The sequence below is a fragment of the Eschrichtius robustus genome, chromosome 11 (genome assembly GCF_028021215.1).
Source record: "Eschrichtius robustus isolate mEscRob2 chromosome 11, mEscRob2.pri, whole genome shotgun sequence".
In the NCBI taxonomy this organism is placed as follows: domain Eukaryota; kingdom Metazoa; phylum Chordata; class Mammalia; order Artiodactyla; family Eschrichtiidae; genus Eschrichtius; species Eschrichtius robustus.
Window position 1 is genome coordinate 67,568,020 of NC_090834.1, and position 22,182 is coordinate 67,590,201.

The 22,182-nt window shown below is 53.0% G+C and overlaps 1 protein-coding gene and 1 long non-coding RNA gene across 3 annotated transcripts in view; one reads left to right on the forward strand and one right to left on the reverse strand.

Moving 5' to 3' along the window:
• The window catches only part of SWAP70 (switching B cell complex subunit SWAP70), a 77,273-nt gene extending 72,695 nt beyond the window's left edge, over positions 1-4,578 (forward strand). Inside the window, exons 10-12 of one of the 2 annotated variants that reach the window (XM_068555610.1) lie at positions 1,856-2,054; positions 3,006-3,102; positions 3,468-4,577. In XM_068555610.1, coding sequence (XP_068411711.1) covers positions 1,856-2,054; positions 3,006-3,102; positions 3,468-3,574 — 403 coding nt within the window. In that variant the 3' untranslated portion in view covers positions 3,575-4,577. Of the gene's footprint in view, positions 1-1,855; positions 2,055-3,005; positions 3,103-3,467 lie in introns of both variants that reach the window. The other variant, XM_068555611.1, reaches the window with a different exon arrangement.
• Positions 4,579-12,783: 8,205 nt separating this feature from the next.
• Positions 12,784-19,655, reverse strand: LOC137772521 (uncharacterized). Its single transcript, XR_011075489.1, has 4 exons — positions 19,562-19,655; positions 18,667-18,979; positions 17,147-17,275; positions 12,784-15,965 (listed from the first exon to the last, which is right to left on the reverse strand). It is a non-coding gene; the product is annotated as an uncharacterized lncRNA (long non-coding RNA).
• Between the last annotated feature and the right edge of the window lie 2,527 nt (positions 19,656-22,182).

A 22,182-nucleotide genomic window follows, 5' to 3' on the forward strand; every position in this document is an offset into this window, starting at 1 on the left:
TGCATTATCACATTTAATGGATCAGCAAACCTTTGATGGTAGGTATAGTTCCTATTCCTTTTTTATAAATGAAGAAACTGAGGCACAGAAAGGTTCAAGTCTTTAGTCAGGAGTCTTGTTTGTAAACCACAGAAACCAACTTGGGTTAGTTAGCTAAAGCAATAAAAGCATTTGTTGGAAGGTTCTTGAGAAACTCACCAATTCCACAGAAAGGCAGGTGGCCAGGCCTTGAACACAGGCAGGAACCAAGGGAGGCTGAGCAGCCCCGACCAGGCCACGGCAAGAGCCCAGCGAGAGTGCCACTGATGTCGACACTGGCACCATGGGTCGGTCAGTCAGTTGTCCCCATTGCTCCTGCCATCACTTGACACTAGATGTTGCTGCCACCAAAAGATAAATTCTTCACTGTCTCTGCTCCTTTGTGTCAGTGGCTTCCATCAAGACATCCCTAGACACGTGAAGGGGATTCAGGCTGGGCAGCCTAACCTCCTGCAAATGTCCCTTCCCCTCCAGACTTTCACCACTAGGATGAAGAATCCTTCCGGTCTCATTCACTGTTGTATCCCCTGTGCCTAGAAAAGCACATGGACGGTGTGGAATATATACACACTGAGTGAGTCCACTCTGCACTGGTCAGCCCACGTTGGCAGTGTTGTGCTGACTGCGGATGTCACACTCTGAGGGACGTCTCAGAGGGTGCAGATTGGCCCTTGTGGAACCCAGGGTAGGGGATGGGAGAGCTCTTCTTACCTGAGGAAGAACTTTATAAGAATCAAGGCTGCCAGAAATAAACTGACCCGGTTTGTGAGGCGTGGCCCATCACACAGAACTGGAGAACCACCCTGTAGGATGTTGTAGAGGGAATCCTTACCATGGTGTGGGACTGGGGATGGGGATTGGGGTAGTCAGATAGGGGCTGTAGAGTCTGTTACGTTACTTCTGCTGTTGTCGGTTTTAGAAGCGCAAACGCTCTTAGGTAGTAGTTACTGGCCTGCCGTGTGGCTTGTTACCATAATTCTGATGGTCAAGCTGGTAGAGATGCGTCCTGTCCTGGGCTGGCATCTAACCGCATTGTCTACACTTTGGGTACAGGTAGGGCTGCATGTTAATTTATTTATTAAATACCGGCATAGCTGGATATTCTCAGATAGGTAGCCTGTTATTAAAAGATAACATTTTGAAGTCACACAGGCCTGGGTTGAAATCCATTACTTACCTGTGCGTCAGACTTTTAAACCCTTTGACTTCATCTGCAGGGATAATAACTCCTTGCAGAATTGTGGAGGTTTAGCAGCAGTGAAGGTGAAGAGCCTGACAGGCAGTGCTTCGGTAGTAAATGGTGTCTGCTTACTCTACCTTTTGTCAGCTCCTTCTTCTCTTGCTTTCATTAGTCAGCTTTTTCCTTGGTGATAGGTTTTCGCTAGATAAAAAATGTTTTAATGTTATAGCAACCCGGCAAATTTCAAAACATGGCCCTGCCCACCTGCCTGCCAGGTGAATGACCTAGTGCAGGTCACTTAACCTTTGGGCCTCACTTTTTTCATCTCTGAACTGAATAATAATAGTACTTAAGTTTATTGTGAGGATTAATTGAGAAAACACACTTCCTTCTTGGCCCATTAAGCCTTCAACTCATGTTATTTTTATTGTCATTTTTTTTTTCATAAAAGGGTGAAACAGAGCTTGGAGCAGGACTCATGAGTCACCTTAGCCACTTTGTGAATCTAGTTTCCTTCTTGTGAAATGAGGGGTGGGTTAGATGACCCCCAGGCTTCTCTGCGGCTCTGGCGTGCTCCGTCATCTGCTGGGTCAGGGGCGGTGACCGGGCGGGTCTGACGCCGAGCTCGCATCGCAGGTTGCTGGAGGAAGAGTCGTCCAAGAGGGCCGAGCTGGAGAAATGGCACTCGGAGCAGCAGCAGGCCATTCGGACCACGGAGGCGGAGAAGCAGGAGCTGGAGAACCAGCGCGCCGTCAAGGAGCAGGCGCTCCAGGAAGCCGTGGAGCAGCTGCGGCAGCTCGAGCTTGAGCGGAAACAAGCACTTGAGCAGTACGAGGTCATTAAACCCAGCCCTGCAAACACGTGCATTTAAATATTCTTAAACATTTAAAACAACAGGATATTTGCTTTACTGTAAGAAGCGGTGTAAGAGTTGTGTTTAGCTGTAGGTAGGAATTTTTTTACAGCCGATGGGGCGTAACAGTTGGAGTCCCATCAAGAGACTGAAACTACACGGCAATATGAACAGGGAAGGTTTAAGATAAACAACTGTTAACTCTAACAGGGGATTACCTCCTGAGCAGCAAAGAAAACTCTGAGCTGCAGGAAGGGCAGACACAGGAAGCAGCCCCTGCCTCTAGGGCTGAGGCAGAGCACCCAGGGGAGGAACACATCCTCTTTGCCCCGTTAGCCCAGTGCTGTGATCCAGTCCTTCTTGGAGAGGGCATGGCCTTCGCCCACTGTGTGGCAGAAAAGCTCAGCGAGGCGCTGAGACTGGGAAGCCACCCTCTGGGGCGCTGGTGGAAGCTGCCCACAGCGGAGGTGCCGCTAAAACCCACTGGCGTGAGCACCATGGGCGTCCCACTTGCCGCAGGAGCTGCTGAGCAGAGCCCAGTGGAGCCTCCTCCAGTGTCCCGCCAGCCCCTCCACTAACGAAGCTTAAGTGGTGCCAGCTGGCGAGGGAGCGTTAGCCTAACAGCACAGGCAAGACAGCGAAGGGTGCATTTGGAGCCCAGAGGCAGTAAGCCGTAACTGGCACACAAGGATCTTATATATTCATCTATAATTAGTGCGAATTAGGTCCGCTGTGTGACCTCGGGCAGGTTACTTAACTGCTCTGAATCCTAGTTTCCACATCTGTAAAATGGGATAATAATATTTCGTGCTTCTTATGGCTGTGACGATTTAATGAGATAATCCACTAGTATATAGTAAGTGCCTAATCATCGTTATTTGACTCTTAAACTACCTGTGTGTTTGCCTAGTCTAAAATCTGCTTTTGTTCCAGGGAGTTAAAAAGAAGCTGGAGATGGCAACTAACAAGACCAAGAGCTGGAAGGACAAAGTGGCCCAGCATGAAGGATTAATTCGATTGATAGAGCCAGGTAACACACTCTTTGAAGTAATCAGATATTTAGTCAATTTATTTTTCTGTTTTATTTGTGTACTTGAATTGTGCTAAAAAAAAATACCCCCAAAAACAAAAAACAAACTTCCTCAGCCCAAATATACAGAAACCCAGCTGTTTACAGTAAATTTCTCTTGAATAATCACTTGCCCTCTGATAGATAAGAAGGCCTGGTTAATCCCTTTTGTATACATCTTCTAGTTGTTTTGGCTGGTATAACCTTTATGGATGTTCCTCAGAGAAGAAATAAAGTAGAAAAGTTACTCTTTTGTCTGTGGAAAAATGATCATGTTAATTGAAGAATATAAGACTTCCTGTGTTTAATGCATGTTTGTCTCTTAGGTTCAAAAAACCCTCACCTGATCACTAACTGGGGCCCTGCAGCTTTCACCCAGGCAGAACTTGAAGAGAGAGAGAAGAGCTGGAAAGGAAAGAAGGCCACGGAGTGAGCAGAAGTCATGTCAGTTATGTAGGTTCTGAGTATAACTGGAAAGCTTTACGCTAAAGACAAAAGGACCTGGCTTTGCTGCTTCTAACTCCTCTTCTTTCAACGCCTCCTGTGGGGCCAGTATACTAAGGAAGCCTTCTTACCTATCTGCCTGTAAAGAAGGGCTTACCTGAAAAGAAAAAAAAAAAGTCAGCATCGTCAAGCTCTTTATTTACCCTTTCTCTGAAAACTGCAGCTTCTGAAAGTCCCCGTTAGCTCCCTCAGGTTGTCAGCGGAGCCCGTGCACGGACCGCGCAGTGGCGCCCTCGTCGACCCGCGGCGTGTGGCTGGCGGCGGGTGGCGCTCAGCTCACCGGCTATCAGAACCTCTGCGGGCCGGGCCGTTGTTCTTCCTCCTCCGAGTGCTTGTTCCTAAACTAGATGGGCCAGTCTGCTCGCCGTGGCCCGCGGTTGTTGTGGACTGCCTGTGACCACGGCTGCTCTACTGGAGAAGGCGTTTCTCCCGCATGTGGTCCTCGCTCTGACCAAGCGGTTGCCGTCCATGTCTCTGGTTGTGCAGGTTCATGCAGTGTGACCGGTTGGCATCCTGGCCCCAGTGGCGCTATCTCAAGGAGGCAGAAGTCTTTCAAACAATGCTTTGGCTGAGATAGATACTTACGAGTCAAGGGCAGCACAGAGATGAACTAAGTAAATCCCATTTGGAATGATGTTTTGATACTAACTGAATTCCTCCTAATATTTAAAATGGTTTCAACTGTCCAAGTGCCGGCAGACCCCTTGGTTTTACTTTTGTAGTTACTGTACAGAACATTTCAGGTGTCCGTGAATGCTTGTCCTAATCAGACCTTTTCCTTGATAAATAGGGATATGATCATTTCTAGGAATCATTCATGAAAAAAGTTTTAAAATGTATTTTTGTGATGTGCTATGTTGAGAGGGAACAAAATATTTATAATTTTCAAACATTCTTACCTAAATATTGTACAATGTAATATGCTGAACTTTCTTAATTTTTTTGCTAATTTTCTAAGATATATTAAAAGTGTTTTGTATGGTTTTTGTTTGTTTTAGTAAAATGGAATCAGTAAGAAAATAAAAACTACCAGAAGAGCATACATTTTCAGCTGTCTGATTTGATAGGACAGGAGGGTAAGGTTGTGTATATGTGTGCATGTTTTCACATAATGAGATGAACTTGGATTTAGGGACACTTCCTGAAAACACTGGGTTTGCAGTTTGGAGCCCCCAAACCAGTGCTATCACGAAGTTAGCTATGGCCTCAAGTTTGGCATTTGAGTCACTGATGTGGGAAACCGTGGTGGATGTGTCAGCTCACAAACGGGAACTTACAAAGATGATTTCTCCCTCATTGTTGCTGTGCCCTCCAAATCCTCTTACCTCTGCTTTCCCGAATTTTCTTTTTATGCCTCTCAGTTTTTCTTTCAGTTTTACCAGAGTAAACAGTGTGGTTTTTTTTATTTTGGTTTTACACAGTTGCCAAGATTAAAACGCCTCTTGTGGATTAAGCAGGCCCACTCAGTCCAGCTTGATTGTGTCTTGGAAAACTGATCGTTTCCTTCTAGAGGAGAGAACACACGGGTTGGTGTTTTTATAACTTTTTTTTTTTTTTTTTTTGGCTGCGTCAGGTCTTAGTTGCAGCACGCGGGATCTTCGTTGTGCTCCGGCTCCTTGCTAGATGCGGCTCGCGGGCTTCTGTCTAGTTGTAGCGTGCGGGTTTTTTCTCTTCTCTAGTTGTGGTGCACAGGCTCCAGGGTGCGTGAGCTCTGTAGTTGTGGCACGCGGGCTCCAGAGCGCGTGGGCCCTGTAGTTTGCGGCACACAGGCTCTCTAGTTGAGGCGCGCGAGCTCAGCAGTTGTGGCGCACGGGCTTAGTTGCCCCGCGGTATGTGGGATCATAGTTCCCTGACCAGGGGTCGAACCCGCGTCCCCTGCATTGGAAGGCAGATTCTTTACCACTGGACCACCAGGGAAGTCCCTAACTTCTTTCTCTACTGCAGTGGTTCTCAACCAGAGATGATACCCCCCCCCAGACCCCCAAGCAGAAGTCTGGAGGAACAGTGTCTGGAGACATTTTAGTTGTCACTACTGGGTTTGTTACAGGCGTCTACAGGGTAGAGGCCAGAGATGCTGCTAAACATCCTACAATTCACGGGACGGTCCCTGTAACAAAGACTTACCTGGCCTAAGATGTGACTCGTGCTGAGGTTGAGAAAACCTTCTCTGCAGAAAGGCAAGATCTAGGTTCGGAGCACAACAGTCTCTTGGAGTCAGGGTTTCCCCAGGAGGAGCACCAGGAGTTGACCTCTTTGGTATAAATGGGGCACATGTGGGAGGAGAGTGGCCGTGTGCTCTGTGAGCAGGCAGAGAGCAGAGGGCGGGAGCCTTGGCTCACCCCGTGCGGGGCGTTGTGCTTCAGGAACTCTGTAAATGCCTTTTCAGCATAGGTGCAAAGGGAATGCTTTGGATATGCTTTAAAGTCTCCCTGGGATGCAGGTTGCTGAGGCGTGAAATGTAAAGCTGCCATGACCTTGATTTCTTCATGTGAGTGGCTAAGCACGGGGAGGGGCTGTCGGAACCATTCAGCCGCTGGTGAGGGATGAGTGTTCAGATTTATGGCCTGGCTGGTGATGTACCTCACAGAGCACTGGTGCCTGTTCCACTTGGCAAAGCCTCTGTCGTGCCTTCAGGGTTGTGCCAGCAAGGCATAGCTGCCCTAGTGGAGCAGGGATCAGGTGACGCCAGGCCACGGGAAGTGGGGACGAGGTGCGGCCCAGCTGTTACCAGTTCATGGTAGGGGCTCAACATTTACTGAAAGAATCAGTCTTGGGAATACTTTAAGGTCTATCTGTTTCTTTCCTCTTGCTCTCCCTCTACTTCCTTCCTTATTTTTATATTCATTTTGAGACCTGTAAAAGTCACCCCTCAACTTTAGGAAGCCATATGGTGATATCTACTCAAGCTAAAGACAACACCTACGCTATGGACCAGCGGTTCCCCCAAGGGAAATGAGGCACGTGTCCACAAGAAGACCCTGCAAGGAGGTTCACAGCAGCTTCATTCAGGATGACCCAAACCAGCAACAACCAAAGTGCTCATCAGCAGAGAACAGATCAATGAACGTGGTATATTCAGACCAAGGATACGATGCTTTATTTCAAAATAGTGTCGCTGAGAGATGCAGCAACATGCATGAATCTCACAGACATTATGTTGAGCAAAGAAGCCAAACAGAGAAAATACTGTTTGATTCCATTTATATTGATTTCCAGAACCGGCAGAGCTAATCTGTGGATTTTGAAGTCAGAATTGTGGTTAGCTGGGGGTGGGAAGGGTGGTTATTGACTGGAAACAAGTGCACCTTCTGGGATGCTGGAAATGGGTAGCGGTTACATAAGTAAACTATATCAACTTTACACTCAAGATTTGTAGTTTGCTCTTTGTAACTAGTGCCTCTAGAATGCTGGACTGACTAGTCCCTAGGGGTCAGCTGGTCCAAAGCCCTCAACTTTGCAGAGAAGGACCTGGAAGGGGATGGGCCAAATCTACCCAGGAACAGCTGCCCCTCTTCCAGGATGTGGTTCATGACAGCACCTGCCCCCTGCTGGGTCCTTTACATACAGTTGATGTCACACGTTTTTAATCTCAGTTTTTTCTATCTCCCATCACGCAGCCGGTTGCGTGTCCCTGCTTCACCCCTCTGTGGAGGAGTGGCCCTGACCCCTCCTAGTCCTGTGCTCAGCTTCCATTGACCTCTCTGAGGTTGCTGAGTCTTTGGCCTTGGGTAGTGGGTGAATCTGTGGTGGACGCTAAATTCCATCCAGGGCTACCCTCAGATTCCTTTTCCACCTCTACCACGTAGATGCAGCACACTGCCTCTCAGGGCTGTGCACCCACAGGAATGAAGGCCTTCCTCACTGTTTATGCCCACCTCCTCAACAGCAGTCCTCAGGGCCCGGCTGAGGGCCAGCGGGACGTGATGAGTGGGAGAGGGAAGCTTTGTCTAGCAACCCCCATTCTGTTCAGCCCTGAGCCCCGCAGCCTGCCCTTCTTCCCCAACTGAATCTCTCATTTCCTGTCCCGTATCACCCAGCCTCTTCCCCTTAACCAACACTCTCTGCTTTGACCAGCAGCCCACAATGGGTCTCTTAATTACAATGTGTCTTGGTGTGTTCCTCTTTGGGTTCATCCTGTATGGGACTCTCTGCGCCTCCTGGACTTGGGTGAATGTTTCCTTTCCCAGGTTAGGGAATTTTTCAGCTATTATCTCTTCAAATATTTTCTCAGGCCCTTTCTCTCCTCTTCTCCTTCTGGGACCTCTATAATGTGAATATTAGTGCATTTGATGTTGTCCCAGAGATCTCCTAGACTGTCCTCATTTCTTTTCATTCTTTTTTTTGTTCTGTAGCAGTGATTTCCACTACTCTTGTCTTCCAGCTCACTGATCCGTTCCTCTGTATCACTGAGTCTACTATTGATTCCTTCTAGTGTATTTTTCATTTCAGTTATTGTATTCTTCATCTCTGGTTGTTCTTTATATTTTCTAACTCTATTAAAAGCTTCTAATTTCTCGCTCTGTGCATCCATTCTCCTCCTGAGTTCTTTGATCATCTTTACGATCATTACTCTGAACTCTTTTTTTCGGGTAAATTGCCTACCTCCACTTAGTTCTTCTGGGGTTTTGTCTTGTTCCTTCATCCCTAGGAGGCCCCAGGGCTAGTGCTGGCTCACTGGTGGGCAGAGTCAGGGTCCCGAAGACTCTGGGTCTGTTGCCCACCCACTGGCAGGTGAAGCCAGGGCCTGGGATTAGTGCGGGACTACTGGCAGGCAGAGCTGGTTCCTGGAGTCTGGCTGCAGGGCCCAGGGATCCTGGAGCTTGCTTTAGATCATTTGCTGGGCAGGGGGTGGTTCCTGACACACCTGGGTATAAGGTTCAGGGTGTCCCGAAGGTTGCATTCGTCTGCAACAGGACGAACAGACGAGTGGACAAGTGGACAGGGCCAGCCAGGCCCCAGTTGGGGAACTGTAGTTTTCTGCCCCCTGGTGGGTAGAGCTGGGTATTGGCCCTCTGGTGGGCAGGGCCTTGTCTAGGGCTGCGTCTAAAGGCAGCTGTGGGCTCTTTAGTCTTTAGGCAGCCTGTCTGCAGAAGGCTGGGGCTGTGTCCTCGCCCAGTTAGTTGCTTGGCCTGAGGCGTCCCAGCGCCGGCACCTGCAGGCTGTTGGGCTAATGAGCTGGAGGAAGATTTTCAAAATGGCGCCCGCCAGCTCCGGCGTCCACCAGCTCTGGCGTCCACGCAGCAGAAGCAGCTCCTAAGAAAAGCTGCTGCCAGTGACTTTGTCCCCAGGGTGAGACACAGCCATGCCCCCTGCCTCTCCGGGAGACTCTCCAAGACCAGCAGGTAGGTCTGGCCCAGGCTTCTATCAAATTCCTGCTTTTGCCCAGGTGTGCGTGGGATTTTGTGTGCGCCCTCTAAGAGTGGAGTCTCTATTTACCCCCGTCTTGAGAGGCTCCTGCAGTTAAGCCCCACTGGCCTTCAAAGCCAAATGCTCCGGAGGTCGTCTTCCTGGTACTGGACCCCCGCCTGGGCTGGGGGCCTGACGTGGGGCTCAGAACTCACTCCTGTGGGAGGACCTCTGCAGTATAATTATTCTCCAGTCTGAGGGTCGCCCACCCCGGGATAATAGGGTTTGATTATATTGCGAGTCTGTCCCTCCTACCTGTCTTGTTTTGGTTCCTTCTGTTACCGAATTAAGTCGTATGGACCCTACTTGGGCCCTTTAGCCCAGCTGAGGCTCTCTGCCTTGGTGGGGTAGAGTTCTTTTTCCTTTCGGGTTCAAGCGGCAGATAATGAAACCAAAGCTGAAATTGACATAGCATAAGCTTACGCAGTGGCCAGAGAATGGAGAAGCAGGAACTAAGATCAACTTCTCCCACCTGGCGGGAGGGACTTAATTTTAAAGAGTAAAGACAAAGGGAGGAGGAGCGAGGCTTACTATGTGGAAGCATATGCATTAGTCTGCGGGGGAAGGGGAGGGCTTTTTCTGAGGGAGTGGGGTCCCATCCCCTTTTTATCCCTTTTTGGTCCTTAATATCTGGTCTTGGCTGCTGGTAGGTGTGTTATTTAATATGCTAATGTAGTAAAATCAATGTATAATGAGACTTGGGGTCTGTTGGGGGTCAGATTCATCGCCATCTTGGCCCCAGCCGGTTCTATCTGGGTTTTTCTTTTTTCTTTTTTTTTTTAAACCATTAAAAATCTGCTTTTCTTATTAAGTAATGTAGAGTTTTACCAGAGGCTGATTAAAAACTAATCTTTTGAAATGTCACCAAAATAAAATCCTTGACAGATACAACACAACTAGGTATATCATTAAAATATATTCTTAACAGAATAAAAGCCTAGAATCAGAACATTGGTTGAAAACATAGAAGCTCTACAGAGGCGGTAAATTAGGAGCTAGTCACATTTTAAATTTGCCATCAGTGTTTCTTTGCTGAAGCCCAGAAGATAGAGCAAATTGAACGGATGGTATAAGTTAACACCATGGTTTATTTTTTTTTTTACCAGATTCTGGAAGAGTAGGATTAAATGAGGAGAGCTTTTAGATTATAGACTTAAATATCCACTTTTGCTGGTTTTTCTTTTTTGTGTGTGAGTAATTTCATTTCTCATCTCTGGACCCTTTAACTTAAAGATTTATGTTCACTCCTGCTAAAGGGTATAGGGGGCGTTGGTAGGCTGTGAGCAGAGACACCCCTGCTAAAGTTGGGTGTTGATGGGTTTTGAGCAAAGACTTGGAGCAGCTCTGGCAACATTTCTTTTTATTTATTTATTTATTTAAAATAGATTTATTTATTTATTTATTTTTGGCAGCGTTGGGTCTTCGTTGCTGCCCGCGGGCTTTCTCTAGTTGCAGCGAGCGGGGGCTGCTCTTCGTTGTGGTGCGCGGGCTTCTCATTGCGGTGGCCTCTCGTTGCGGTGGCCTCTTGTTGCAGTGGCCCCTCGTTGCGGAGCACGGGCTCTAGGCACACGGGCTTCAATAGTTGTGGCGCGTGGGCTCAGTAGCTGTGGTGCGTGGGCTCTAGAGTGCAGGCTAAGTAGTTGTGGCACATGGGCTTAGTTGCTCCGCGGCATGTGGGATCTTCCTGGACCAGGGCTCGAACCTGTGTCCCCTGCATTGGCAGGCGGATTCTTAACCACTGCGCCACCAGGGAAGCCCCTGGCAACACTTCTTTATGTCTTTCGTTGTAGAAGATCTTTTATGGTAGGTTCCGGTCTTTTTCACCGATGGTTGTCCTGCAGATAGTTGTAATTTTGGTGTGCTCGTGAGAGGAGGCGAGCTCTGGGTTTTTCTCCTGCAACGTCTTGGCCACTCTCTCACACGATGGGTCTCTGAGAGCAGCCTCCCTTGGGGTCCTATTTTCCATGTCTTCTCTCCTCTGCTCTCAAAGTCTCTACCCCTCCTATGGGTCAGCCAGGACCATCCTGGGCTGGTTCCCCTGGGAAGATGCACTGTAAGCCCACAGGCTGGTTTCAGGGGTGCCAAGACTGCGGTCACCTCCATGCTCACCTGTCCCGCAGCCCCCTCCGGAGCCCAGGCCCTACCCCCCCACGCACTGCCCAACACTGCTGAACTGGGCTCTGTTCCCATGTGGAGGGCATTTGTGCCTGAAATATTTGTTCACAAGGGACATGCAGGGAATCCAAAAAAGGTAGAAGATTTCATCCCCAAGTCCCAAGGCCCTGTTCTCCTCACAGCACAATTAGCTGCAAGATAAAGGGACAGCGTGAATGGCTTCTTTCTACAGTGGCTGCCCTCACAGCCTGAGATTCTAACTGGTCAGTGCTTGGCTTTCAAAAGTACTGAGTTGGAAAGAACCTGGATTTCAGAGTGATGCAGACCTGGGTCCTACTCATGGTTCTACCTTGCGGTGTCACCTTGGGTGAGCTGGGTTCAGAGTCTGCGTTCTCAGAGGGAATGTGTCCTTCTAAGGGTGTCACACATGGAGGCACATCTGTCCCTCATCGGTGAGGGAGTGCATAACCGGCTCAGGTTTCTCCACTTCGCAGAGACACACTCCCTGCTGATGTGTTGTCTCAGTGCATTTCGTTAGAGTCTTGTGGTGAGGGGTTTCCATCTTGGCCAGGGCAGGTCCCCTAATGGGGATTTTGTCGGCAGACTGGCAAGCTCTGAGGAAATCCCACAGGTGACTGAGGTAGGTCAGTCATGGGGGCTACACTTCCATGGGCAAGTGTCACTTCTGAGTGAATAAGCGAGGGCCTAGAGTGAAGGCTCCTCCCAGCCAGGCTCCCACATGCCCATTCACACCAGCCGCTTGGAGGGCCCCAGCAGGCTGCAAAGTGGATCTCAAGGGCCTGGGATGGCCGCCTCCCCGGAGACCCCCAAGGACCCCAGGCTCTGCTTTCCCCTCAGAGATCTTGTGTCTTCCTTGTGGCCACTTCAGCTTTTCTCTGTGGTGGCCAGAGCTGTTCTCCACCGTACCTTCTGGGGCCTCACCCAGCGTTCTTGCTGATTCCCCCTCAACACCAGTGGGGTACGGCTCCCACCGGCGCTTCAGCTCTGATGAACTCTCCCAAAGGCAAGCCCAGTGCTTGGGAAGGGCAGGCAGCCTCCTCGTAAATGTTGGCTTGTTAATAGCCCCTTTCTGAAATAAATCCTTGGTCTCAAATATGTTCCCAATACAGTCCCCCTGGGCACCATCAGAGCTTGATTGACCCGCCCTACAACTCTCCTCTCATTGGTGGCTTTTACCCCACCCTATCCTGAGGTTGGGGACAGTTTCCCTTTCTTCTTAAAGAAAGTTAATCCCAGCATACGTGGAGGGTGGACCATCAACTCCAATGATGCAAGTCCTAGTTTCCTTTCTTCCAGCCAACCCTGGGAGACTTCATGCCAATGGAGACGCTAGAAAACCCAGAACTTCCAGAATTCCCTTGGCTGGACAGGCTCCATGTGATTTAAAAAAAGCAGTAATGTTTGTAAGATTTTTTCTTATCACAAGGTAATACCCACACAATGTGGAAAATGGACAGGGATGCAGAGAACGAAATCCTGCGCTCTAACCCGCCCCGCAAAGACAATCCCACACCCAGAGCCACCGGACCAGGTCCTCGAGCGGACCAGGTCCTCGAGCGGCCCCGGCCCGGAGGCAGGGAAAGGTCCCCGCTTTGTGGGGAAAAGCCCACGTGCGGGGCGCGGGGACCCGCGGGGCCGCCAGGGGGCAGGCGTGTGCCGCGGACCCGGGTCCCGCCTGGACCAGGCCCTCCGCTCCGCGGCTCCCGGGGGCTCGGGCCAGGCGTCCGGCGGGGGCGGGGCGGGGGCCCAGGGTGGAGGAAGCCCCCAGGCGCAGGCCCCACCGGGAGCGAGCCCTGCCTTCAGCTCATTTTATCCTCAACAACCCGGAAGCTTGGCGCTGCTTTCCTATTTTACCGATGAGGAAGGTGAGACTCAGAGAGTTAGGCAGTTGCCCAAGGGGACACAGGTCACGAGGGATCTGGGGCAAAACCCAGGTGTCCCGACTCCAGGGCCGCTCCCAGCCATTCCCAGCACGTGCGTGTGCAGGCAGGTTCAGGCCGGCCTGGGGGCCACGTGGGGCAAGGGTGGGAGACCCCGTTCCTGCTCAGCCCCTGGGGATTTCCTCTTGGGGGCCTAAGGAGGGTCCTGCTGGCGCCCGGAGGCATGTGGATCACGCCTCGCCCCTCCCCCGCCCCCCGGGGCACACAGCCCGGGGCCCCGTTTCTGTAGGCGCCTCGGAAAGGGGGCAGCCCTCTGCCCTGTGTGGACGCGCTTGGCTGGAGGCTGCCGGCAGGGGTGAGAGTGGGTGAGGAGGGAGGCGGAGCAGCCAACAAGCAGGGGCCTGTTTCCTGCCTGGCCTGACCCCGGCTGTCCCCAGGGAGGCCCCAGCAAACTGAGCAAGGTCATCCAGGGCGAAATTCCAGCCTGCGCCCTGAGCAGCAACTTCGCTTTTCCCAATAAGGCTCAAAAAAGGACACGGAGTGTCCTCCCCACACCCCCTCCCTGTCAGCACCTCTGCTTTTGTGCAGCCTCCGCTGCAGACAGCCTGCCTGGAGAAGAGACAAAGATAGACCCTGGGACAGATAAGGAGAGACAGCGGGCACAGATAGGGCGAGGGACACAGATGAGGAGATGGGGGTGCAGGCAGGGGCAGGGCAGCAGCCCAGGCAGTGGGTCTGGAGCCCCAGAGGTCAGAAGAGCCTCCTGATCGCGCTTGCTAAGCCACGACTGGGCTCGGGTGTTGGAGAAAGATGCAATCATGGTGGAAACAGAAGGGTTTTTGTGTGGTGGGAAAATGGATTGGGCTGGCAGCCCCGCCCCTCTGGGCCACTCGTACGCGACGTGCGCCAACCTGGGACTGGTGGGTGAGGGTGCTGGAGAGCCAGTGGGGGGCATGACCGCCGAGCATCCAGATGGGGGGCCCTGTACCTGCGGCGGAGGGGCAGGTGGGGCGCCCCGGGGCAAATGGGGTTGCATCCAGGCTGCTCAGTCTCTCCTGCTCAGGACCTTCTCTTCCTCTGTATAGGATATTTGCACCCAGCACTGGCTGTTTGGCTTGGCAAGTGAGCAAGGCCATAAAGTCATAGCTGGCCTGCGGGCGCTCAGTCACCGTATGCAGCTGAGTCAGTCCCCACCACTTCCCTCACCCCCTGGGGGCCGGAGCCTCCGCTCCGCCCCGCCCGCACACACAGACACATCCACACAGGTATGCGCAGACGCCGTGTGGCTGAGTCGTAGCTCCTCCTCCGATAGCACGTGCCTGCACGCACATGCACACAGGTGCCCGCGGACGCCGCATGCACCTGATTCTGAGTCACCAGAGCTGTTGAACCCTGAGGGAGGGCACCGAGAGTATGTTCTGCCTTCCCTATTTAGACGCAGGTACCCATATGTATGCGTGTACGCGTACGTGCCGCCATGCATCCTGCTACATCGTGCCAGGGGATCAATAAATATTTGTGGAATGGATAAATGAGTGAACAAATGAGTAAATGAACAAACACGTGAAGATGTGAGTGACACCCACACTGCTTGGAAACTCCTGTAAACTCGGTAAAATCGGTTGGGGCAGTGCTGCAGGGTGGGTCCCGAGTCTGTGTCTGCAGGGAGTTGTCTTGCTCCAAATATAGCCTCCGTGGGCGGGCAGGGAGCCAGGGCTGCCTCCCAGACCGTGACTTCACTGGGCCTGAGGCCCAGCCTCTGAGGAGTTGGAGAAAATTAACAGAGAAGAGGCCCCAGCTTTCCACAGCCAGGGCTGAAGTGTGAGACTAGAGCTGGTGGGTGACTGTGTACTCAAATGTCAGCGGCTTGAGCTGTAGGGCACACGGTTCTGCAGATGGGCCCAGAAAGGACCACTTCTGGGTTGGGCCCCTGGGAACTACCTCTCCTGGATGTCTTGGGCCAAATGTGCAGGAGGCACAGCCCCTCTTGAGGGCGGGGCAAGCACGGTGCCTGGGTCCCTCTGGTGGGTGCCCAACCAAGGCCTCTTAGATGGTCCCCCATCTGGGCAGGCCTGCTTGCAGGGCCGTTCCCCGCCTGCAGCTTGACTCTTCCTTTCTCTAGCGGCTATGCCTCTGCCCTATTTCATTATCCAGAATATTACAGTATTACCCCAACTGATCTTCCTGCCTTAAGACTACCCCCTCTCGTCCATCTTGTTCACTGCTGGCAGCATTATTTTTCTAAAATACAGACCTGATTATATAACTTTTCCGCTCAAAAGCTCCATAGCTTTCCGCTCCCCCCTATTTAGCAGTAAAGTTGGATTGCCTTAGCCTCGCACCCAAGACCCTTTCATAACCTGGCCCTGCTCTACCATGTGTGTTTTGAAAGGCTGATGTATGAAGAGATCGTTGGTTATGTGCTGACGGGTGGATTCGTGGACGTTAGGCTGATGGATGCTTATAGGGATGGAGGGGCCCATGGACTGTTTGATTTGTAGACAAATTATGAGATGTCTGGATGATTGGGAGGCTAGGAGTAGGGGCTGGATGGGTGGGTGGTTGGAAGTCAAGGCTATTTTGGTTCCAAGGAACAACCCGCCCCCCTGCCGCATGTCATCAGGAAAGGGGCAGGGGATGATTGTGACCTGGGTGCCTTGCAGACCTCACTGACGTCCGGGCCTCACGAAGGTTGGGACTGCGGCTTCTCCCCGTGTCTTGAGCAGCGGTTGGTCTGGTCGCTTCTGCTCTTTGGTGCCTTCACTCACTCCTCTCCCGCCTGGCTTGGTTTTCCTCCTCGTGGCCCAGCAGTCGTCCTCTCAGCTACTCTTGCTCCTTCCTTCCTCAAGTTTTTATCAAGTGACTGGTTATGTGCCTGTTTGCACCTCAGCATTGCTTCTGTGTGCCGAAAAATAGACTGTGAACAATAAGTTACTGCCCTTGCTGAGTGTGCTTTCTAAAGGGAGAGACAGACGCTAAGCAGTTACATGCGAGGTGGTTACATGCTGTGGAGCCAGCAGTGCAGGGCGAGGAGGTGGGAGGCGAGTGGAGAGGGGCAGAGGATGATCAGGGAATGTCTCCGATCAGGGAGTGTTTGAGCGGAGATCTGAACAAAGTGAGGGGTGAGCCCTGACGATATCTGGGGGAAGAGTGTTCTAGGAAGGAGGAATGGCAAGTGCGGTGGCCCGGAGGTGGGACCTCTCTGCATGTTTGAGGAGCATCAGTGAGGCCCGTGTCGCTGACGCAGAGTGAACAAGGGGAACAGAGGTAGGAGGTGAGGTCAGATTAGCAGAGGGACTGATCACCAAGGGTTTTACAAGCCATCGTTAGGGCTTAAACTTTTACCCCAAGAAAGAGGGGAAGGCGTTGGAGGATGTTCAACACAGAAGCGACAGGCTCTTATATTTTCAAAGGGCCGCCTGGCTGCTGTGTGGAGAACAGACTGAAGGTGCTAGAGGTGGAGGCACAGAGGCAGTTAGGAGGCTCCTGCAGAAATCCAGGAGGTGGACCAGGGCGGCAGTGGCAAAGGTGGTGACAGGTGGTCCAGTTCAGGATGTGTTTTGAAGGCACAGTTACCAGGATTTGCTGATGGATGGGCTGTGGCTGTGAGACAGAGGAAAATTCTGTCAAGGGTGACCCTAAAATTTTTGGCCAGGGCGACTATGAAGATGGAGCTCCTGTTTCTGAAGAAGTAAGTTGTCTTTTTTGGCAGGAGGCGGTGCAGGGAGAGGTGTTATATCACAGTTCAGATTGCGTTGCAGACTGATGCTCAAGGGGGGATGTTAAGATGCAGTTGGATGTAAGAGTCTGGGGTTTAGGAAGGAGCTCTAAATTGGGGTCCCGATGGGGGGCTTGTGCCACGTAGATGGCATTTAAAGCCAGGGGACGATGAGTTCATCTAAGGAGAGTGCAGACAGGCAAAGGGTTCGAGGCATGACCTCTGGGCCATGCCAGTGTTTGAGGTTTAGGGGAGGACCAATCTCCACAGAGACCTGGATGGAGCGGCCAGTGGGGCTGGAGGGAGAGCAGGAGATGAGGGGGCAAAGAAAATGTCTGAAGCTGGAGGGAGTGAACGTCACCTAGAGCTGCTGACGGCTCAGGAAGGACGAGGCTGGAGTGAAGGTTTGGTGGACACAGCAGTTCCGGGTTCTCAGTCCTGCCCGGTGTTTGCAGGCTCTGCTTCCGGGGAGGTGGTCGTGCAGATCAGCCTGGATGAGGAGGAACTGCACTGTGGCCCCCGCCGCCCTTGTCTCGGGTAATGACACGGGGACGTGGCGGGTGCCCGGGGTCCCCGCAGCTCCTGAGCTGTACTGTCGCTCTGGGTCCCACTCTTCCAAAGCAGAGGCGAGCAGCAGGCTTGATGGAAAACTTCAGTTAATGGGAAACTTAATAGAACGAAAGCTTATTGTCGCTCAGGATGGAGTCTGGAGCGTGAAGGGACCTGACTTCTCAGTAATACCTAACATTCGTCCTCTCCAGGGAAGGCACCATGTGATTGGCTAAGTCTGTCACCTCGAACACAGACAACCTCTTTGGGCAGAGTTTTTTTGCCAGGCTGCTCACGTTGTGTATTTGTGCACACAGAAACACAGTTGCCTTAGTTGAGGAATCCCAAGGACCAGGCTGTGGTCTAATCAGGGTTAAGGAAGTAGAACTGATTTCACTTAATACATATGATATAACCCTCAAGATTTATGCAGAAAGAAATGTTTGTGTCCATTTTCCTCAGCAAGGGGAAGCACTAGAGCTGTAAATACTCTTTTCTAGTATGAATGGGCTATGAGAATAGTGACTTGATAACTAGTGTGTATGTCATATGAATAAAGGAATCTTTATTTAGGCCAATGAGCCATCAGGTCAGACTGGACCAGACAGATGGGCAGAGGCGGCTGGACAGAATGTTAAAAGGGATGATTGGTAGCTGGTCGGATGATTAAATTGGATAGAGAAATGACAGGTAGATGATGACTCTAGATTGATGGGTGTGTGAGTTTTAGGTTAATGGATGGACAGTGAATGGAGGGAGGGATGGCTTGATCCCTTGTGGCAGTGGCGCTTCAGAATCATCTGGCAGGCTTGTGAAACACAGGCTGCTGGATCCAGCCCCCAGAGGTTTTGATTCAGTAGATCCGTGGTAGGGCCTGAGAGTTTGCATTTCTAACTAGTTTCCGGGGGCTGCTGGTGCTCCTGATCCAGGGACCGTGCTCTGAGAACCACTGCCCTCTGGGGTGCCTGGGATTGTCCTACAAAACAACAGCCAAGGTGGCATTGCCAGGCCAGGTGGAGGGATGGGGATGGCATCCAGCAGGTGTCCAGGCGTCCTGTCACTGGCAACAGGCCTTTGTCCACGGTAGGCCTAGGGGCCCATGGCTCTTCCCCTGGAGATGTAGCACTCTTGCCACCGCCCAGCACTGTCTGTCTGTCTGCCTCCAATCCCTGCCCTCCACAGCTAGGGTTAAATGGGGTCCATAAGGTGCGTGCATTTGGCCAGCGAAGGCTGGGGGCGTGGACACATGGAGCAATCAGGGGCAGTGCCCTGGCCAGCCCAGTGCGCGGGGCAGAGACATCCCTTCCCTGAACCCCTGCATGCCCCCTGTACCTCAGGAACTGCCCTCGGAAGTGCTGGAAGCCACTCCAGTGTTCCTTAACCTCAGCATCCCAGAGAAGGTGTTCTTGTCAGGCCAGAACGGGCCAGGATGGCTCTTGGGGCTGCTCCCGGCGGCTCTGGGGCGCAGTGTGGCTGGGCGGGCAGTGAGGACGCCCCGGGCTGGAGTCTGTGGGTCGTGCCCCCTCTAGCCCAGCTGCAGACAAGCAGAGCGGCCCAGGCAGGCCCCCTGCTGGCCCAAACCATCCTTCTGTTTGTCACCCCTGCTTTCTCAGGTTTGCCAACCTTGCGTCTCAACAGGATCCTCCTGAGCAACATGGAAACATGCTCAAGTCTCCCTTGCCTTAAAAAGCGAACAGACAGCCCCTTTGACCCCATATCCCCTCCAGCTGCTGCCTCCCATTCCCAGTAAACGTCCTCCAGAGAGCTGCTTGCTCGCCTGTCTCAGTTTCCTCCCCTCTCATGTACCTGCATGCCCACCAGAGTCTGGCTTCTGCCCTCCGCCCTCCACTCAGACGCGCCCGTCAAGTCGCTGGCTTCTTCCAGGACGCCAAGCGCTGAGCCCACTTCTCAGCCCCTCCCCGGCCACGCAGCGCCCCAGCCCTCCGAGCACTCCTGGCTTCTCCCACCGCTCTTCTCCGTTCCGCGCGTGGCACTGCCTTCCCCTGCTTCTCTCCGCACCCCTGGCGCCCCTCCTGCCAGGTCCGCCCTCCGCCCAGTGCCCTGCAGCCACAGGCTGCCTCTCTTCCCTCTTCCTCTGAGCTCTCGCCCTCGGCTTGGATGGCCGTCCCTACTTTTCTGTCCCCCAGATGTGCGCCTCCAGCCCCTTCCTTGCTGCGAGGCCATCCCAAAGGCACGGCAGCCTCCACGGGCCCGGGGCCAAACTTACCGTCCTGTCCCGTCTGGCGGCAGCCCTGGCCAGCGCCCGGTGAGAGGCACCAGCCAGCTGCGCCCCTCGGAAACTTGGAGGCCTTTGACACCTCTCCCCCTGGGCCTCCGTGGCCAGATGACCACATCTCGCCCCATCTTATTGCCTCAGTCGCTTTGGACTGTGTGCAGCGCTTTGCATCGTCACTGCCCCATCCGAATCCAAACCACCGTCCTTCTTCCCTGGACCACAACGGCCTCCTAAGTGGTCTCCCCACATCCTCTCTTACGTGCCTCTGGCCCATTTTCCATGTTGCAGCTGCTTCGCGCAAGGATTCTGCTTTTTTTTTTTTTTTTTTTTTTTTTGATGGCTTAGGTGCATTTTATTGGTTTTCTTTCAGAATCCTTCTACAAAAGAGCAAAGTTAAAAAGCAAGTCCCTGGCAAGAGGGTGAGGACCATTCCTCTTTCCACAGAGCCCTCCCCCTCCCCACGTTCCCCCCCTGTGTCACTTTTGTGGTTCACGGGGGGGCAGAGGGCCTGCTACTCAGGAGGACAGTCAGAGAAGCTCTCACACACGCAGATGGGAGACGACTCGCCTGGAGAGGGCAGGGCCGGCTTAGGGTCACAGCAGGGGCTGGAGTCTCCAGGGCAGGAAGGCAGACCGCGTGTAGGCTGGAGGCCCGTTAGACACAGAGCTCTGCCAGGCCTCCTCAGGAACCTAAAAGAGGCTGTGAAATTTGCAGTATCAGGTTTCGGAAAACACAGGGTCAGGGTCAGCGGAGCAGCTGGTAGTGGGGAAGGCCAGGCCCAGCTAATTTCCTGTCAGAGTGGCCCAGAGGCCCCAGCCCCTCTCCGGGCTGGCCACAGGGGAGGAGATGCCGGGAATGGCTCACATTCCTCTGGCTGGGGCCACGCCGGACCTCAGGGGACTTGTGGGGAGTGAGGAGGTGGATGTGCTGAGGCCAGAGTCGGGGGCCCTCTGCAGGGACCAGGCCTCTCCGTCCAACCCTTTGGCTGGAGGGGGGCCAGGGGCTGTAGAGCAGAGCAAAAATCCATCACAGCTGCTGGAGCTTTAGGATAAAGGAGCCCAACCTCACATTTCAGATGAGGAAACAGAGGCTCAGACAGGACCAGGTCTCACAGGATCACACAAGCATCCTGGTTCTAAGCCCTGAACTCTGTTTCTTCTGGCCAGGGCTGCGTTTCCTGGAAGGCCCAGCTTTGCTGAGCTGTGTGACAGTGGGGAACAAGCGGGCTAGGTCTGTGCCACTCTTGGAGGGAGGCAGGAACCCTCACTTCCAGCCCGGGATGCGTGCTTCCCAGGTGGTCTAGCTGTGGGGTGGGCAGTCCGCGTGGGGAGGGCGTGCATGCGAGCTGTGAGTCAGCTGAGGGCCCACGTGTCCTCCCGCTGGAGGACCCCAGCTCATTCCACGCACAGATGGAACTCTACGTCCTGGTCCAGCCCTAGGAGGGTGAGGCCATGGAGTCCTGGCCTTGAGTGGCCTCTAAGTGGCCTGGCCAGGCCCAGGGGGAGGCAGAGGTCATGGGTCCCTGGCCCGGTTGAAGTACGATGCCAGGGAGGACGAGCCGGGGATGCAGTCACGCAAGCCTGGGTGCAGACCTGGCTCCGTCAGATGCTGCCGTGGGACCTTGGGCCAGTCAGTTAACCTTTCTAAACTATTGGCCCCTCAGCTGCAAAGCAGGGAGGGGCTGCTCCATTTCTCTCTTTCCATCTAGTGGTACGGTGGCTCTGTGACTTGGGCAGAAGGTCTCCTGCCTGACACTGTGGGACAGAACCCCTCCCAGAGCCCGGAAGGGCTGCCCATGCCCTCGCTCTGCAGGTGCCCCCTGCTCCTCCCAAGCAGCAAGTGGCCTCCTGGGGAGGTGGGGCCAGGGCACCCGCGCTCCACCTGGCCGTCCTTCCCTGTCTCCCGGCAGTTGCGTCTGAGGCTGGGGACGTTTTCAGGTGTCCCAGGCATCCACCTGCCTGTCCTGACTGCCCCTCCCCCTCCCTCCCCTCCGCCCACCAGCCGGGCCCCAGGTCCTACAGATGCCACCTCAGGCCTGTCTCCAAGGCTTCCACATCTAGCCAGCCGCACTGCCTTCTCAAATTTGAACAACCACAGTGGCCGCGAGCTGCCCTCCCTTCTCACTCTCCCCCGTGTGTTCTTCACTCGGGAGATCTTTTTAAACCGCATCACAACCTGGCTTAACTGCCTTCCCTGCCCTCCTCCGTGCACCTTTGCATCCGTGAACTCAGCCTAAATGTCAGTCACTCAGGGAAGTCTTCTCTGGTCCTCAGGACTGGATTAGGATCTCCTCCCATCTTTCCACAGGCCCCTCGCTGTCCCAACCCTGTCACAGCTTTGATTACACTAGATATCAAACTTTGCATGTCTGGATAATGGCTTATTTTACTTGGGGTCCAGCGTAGCCAGAACAGGCATCAGCACACAGCAAGCAAGAATGATGGACAAATGCCTGAAAAGATGGACACACCATAGTTTGGGGTGATGGGCCCATTCATAGTAGGTTCCGTCCTACAGTCGGAGGTTTGGGGGAACGTGCCCCTTATTAGGGCTGACCATGGCACCTCACATACCAAGGCCCTGGGCAGAGAGATAACTTCTGGTCACCTCCC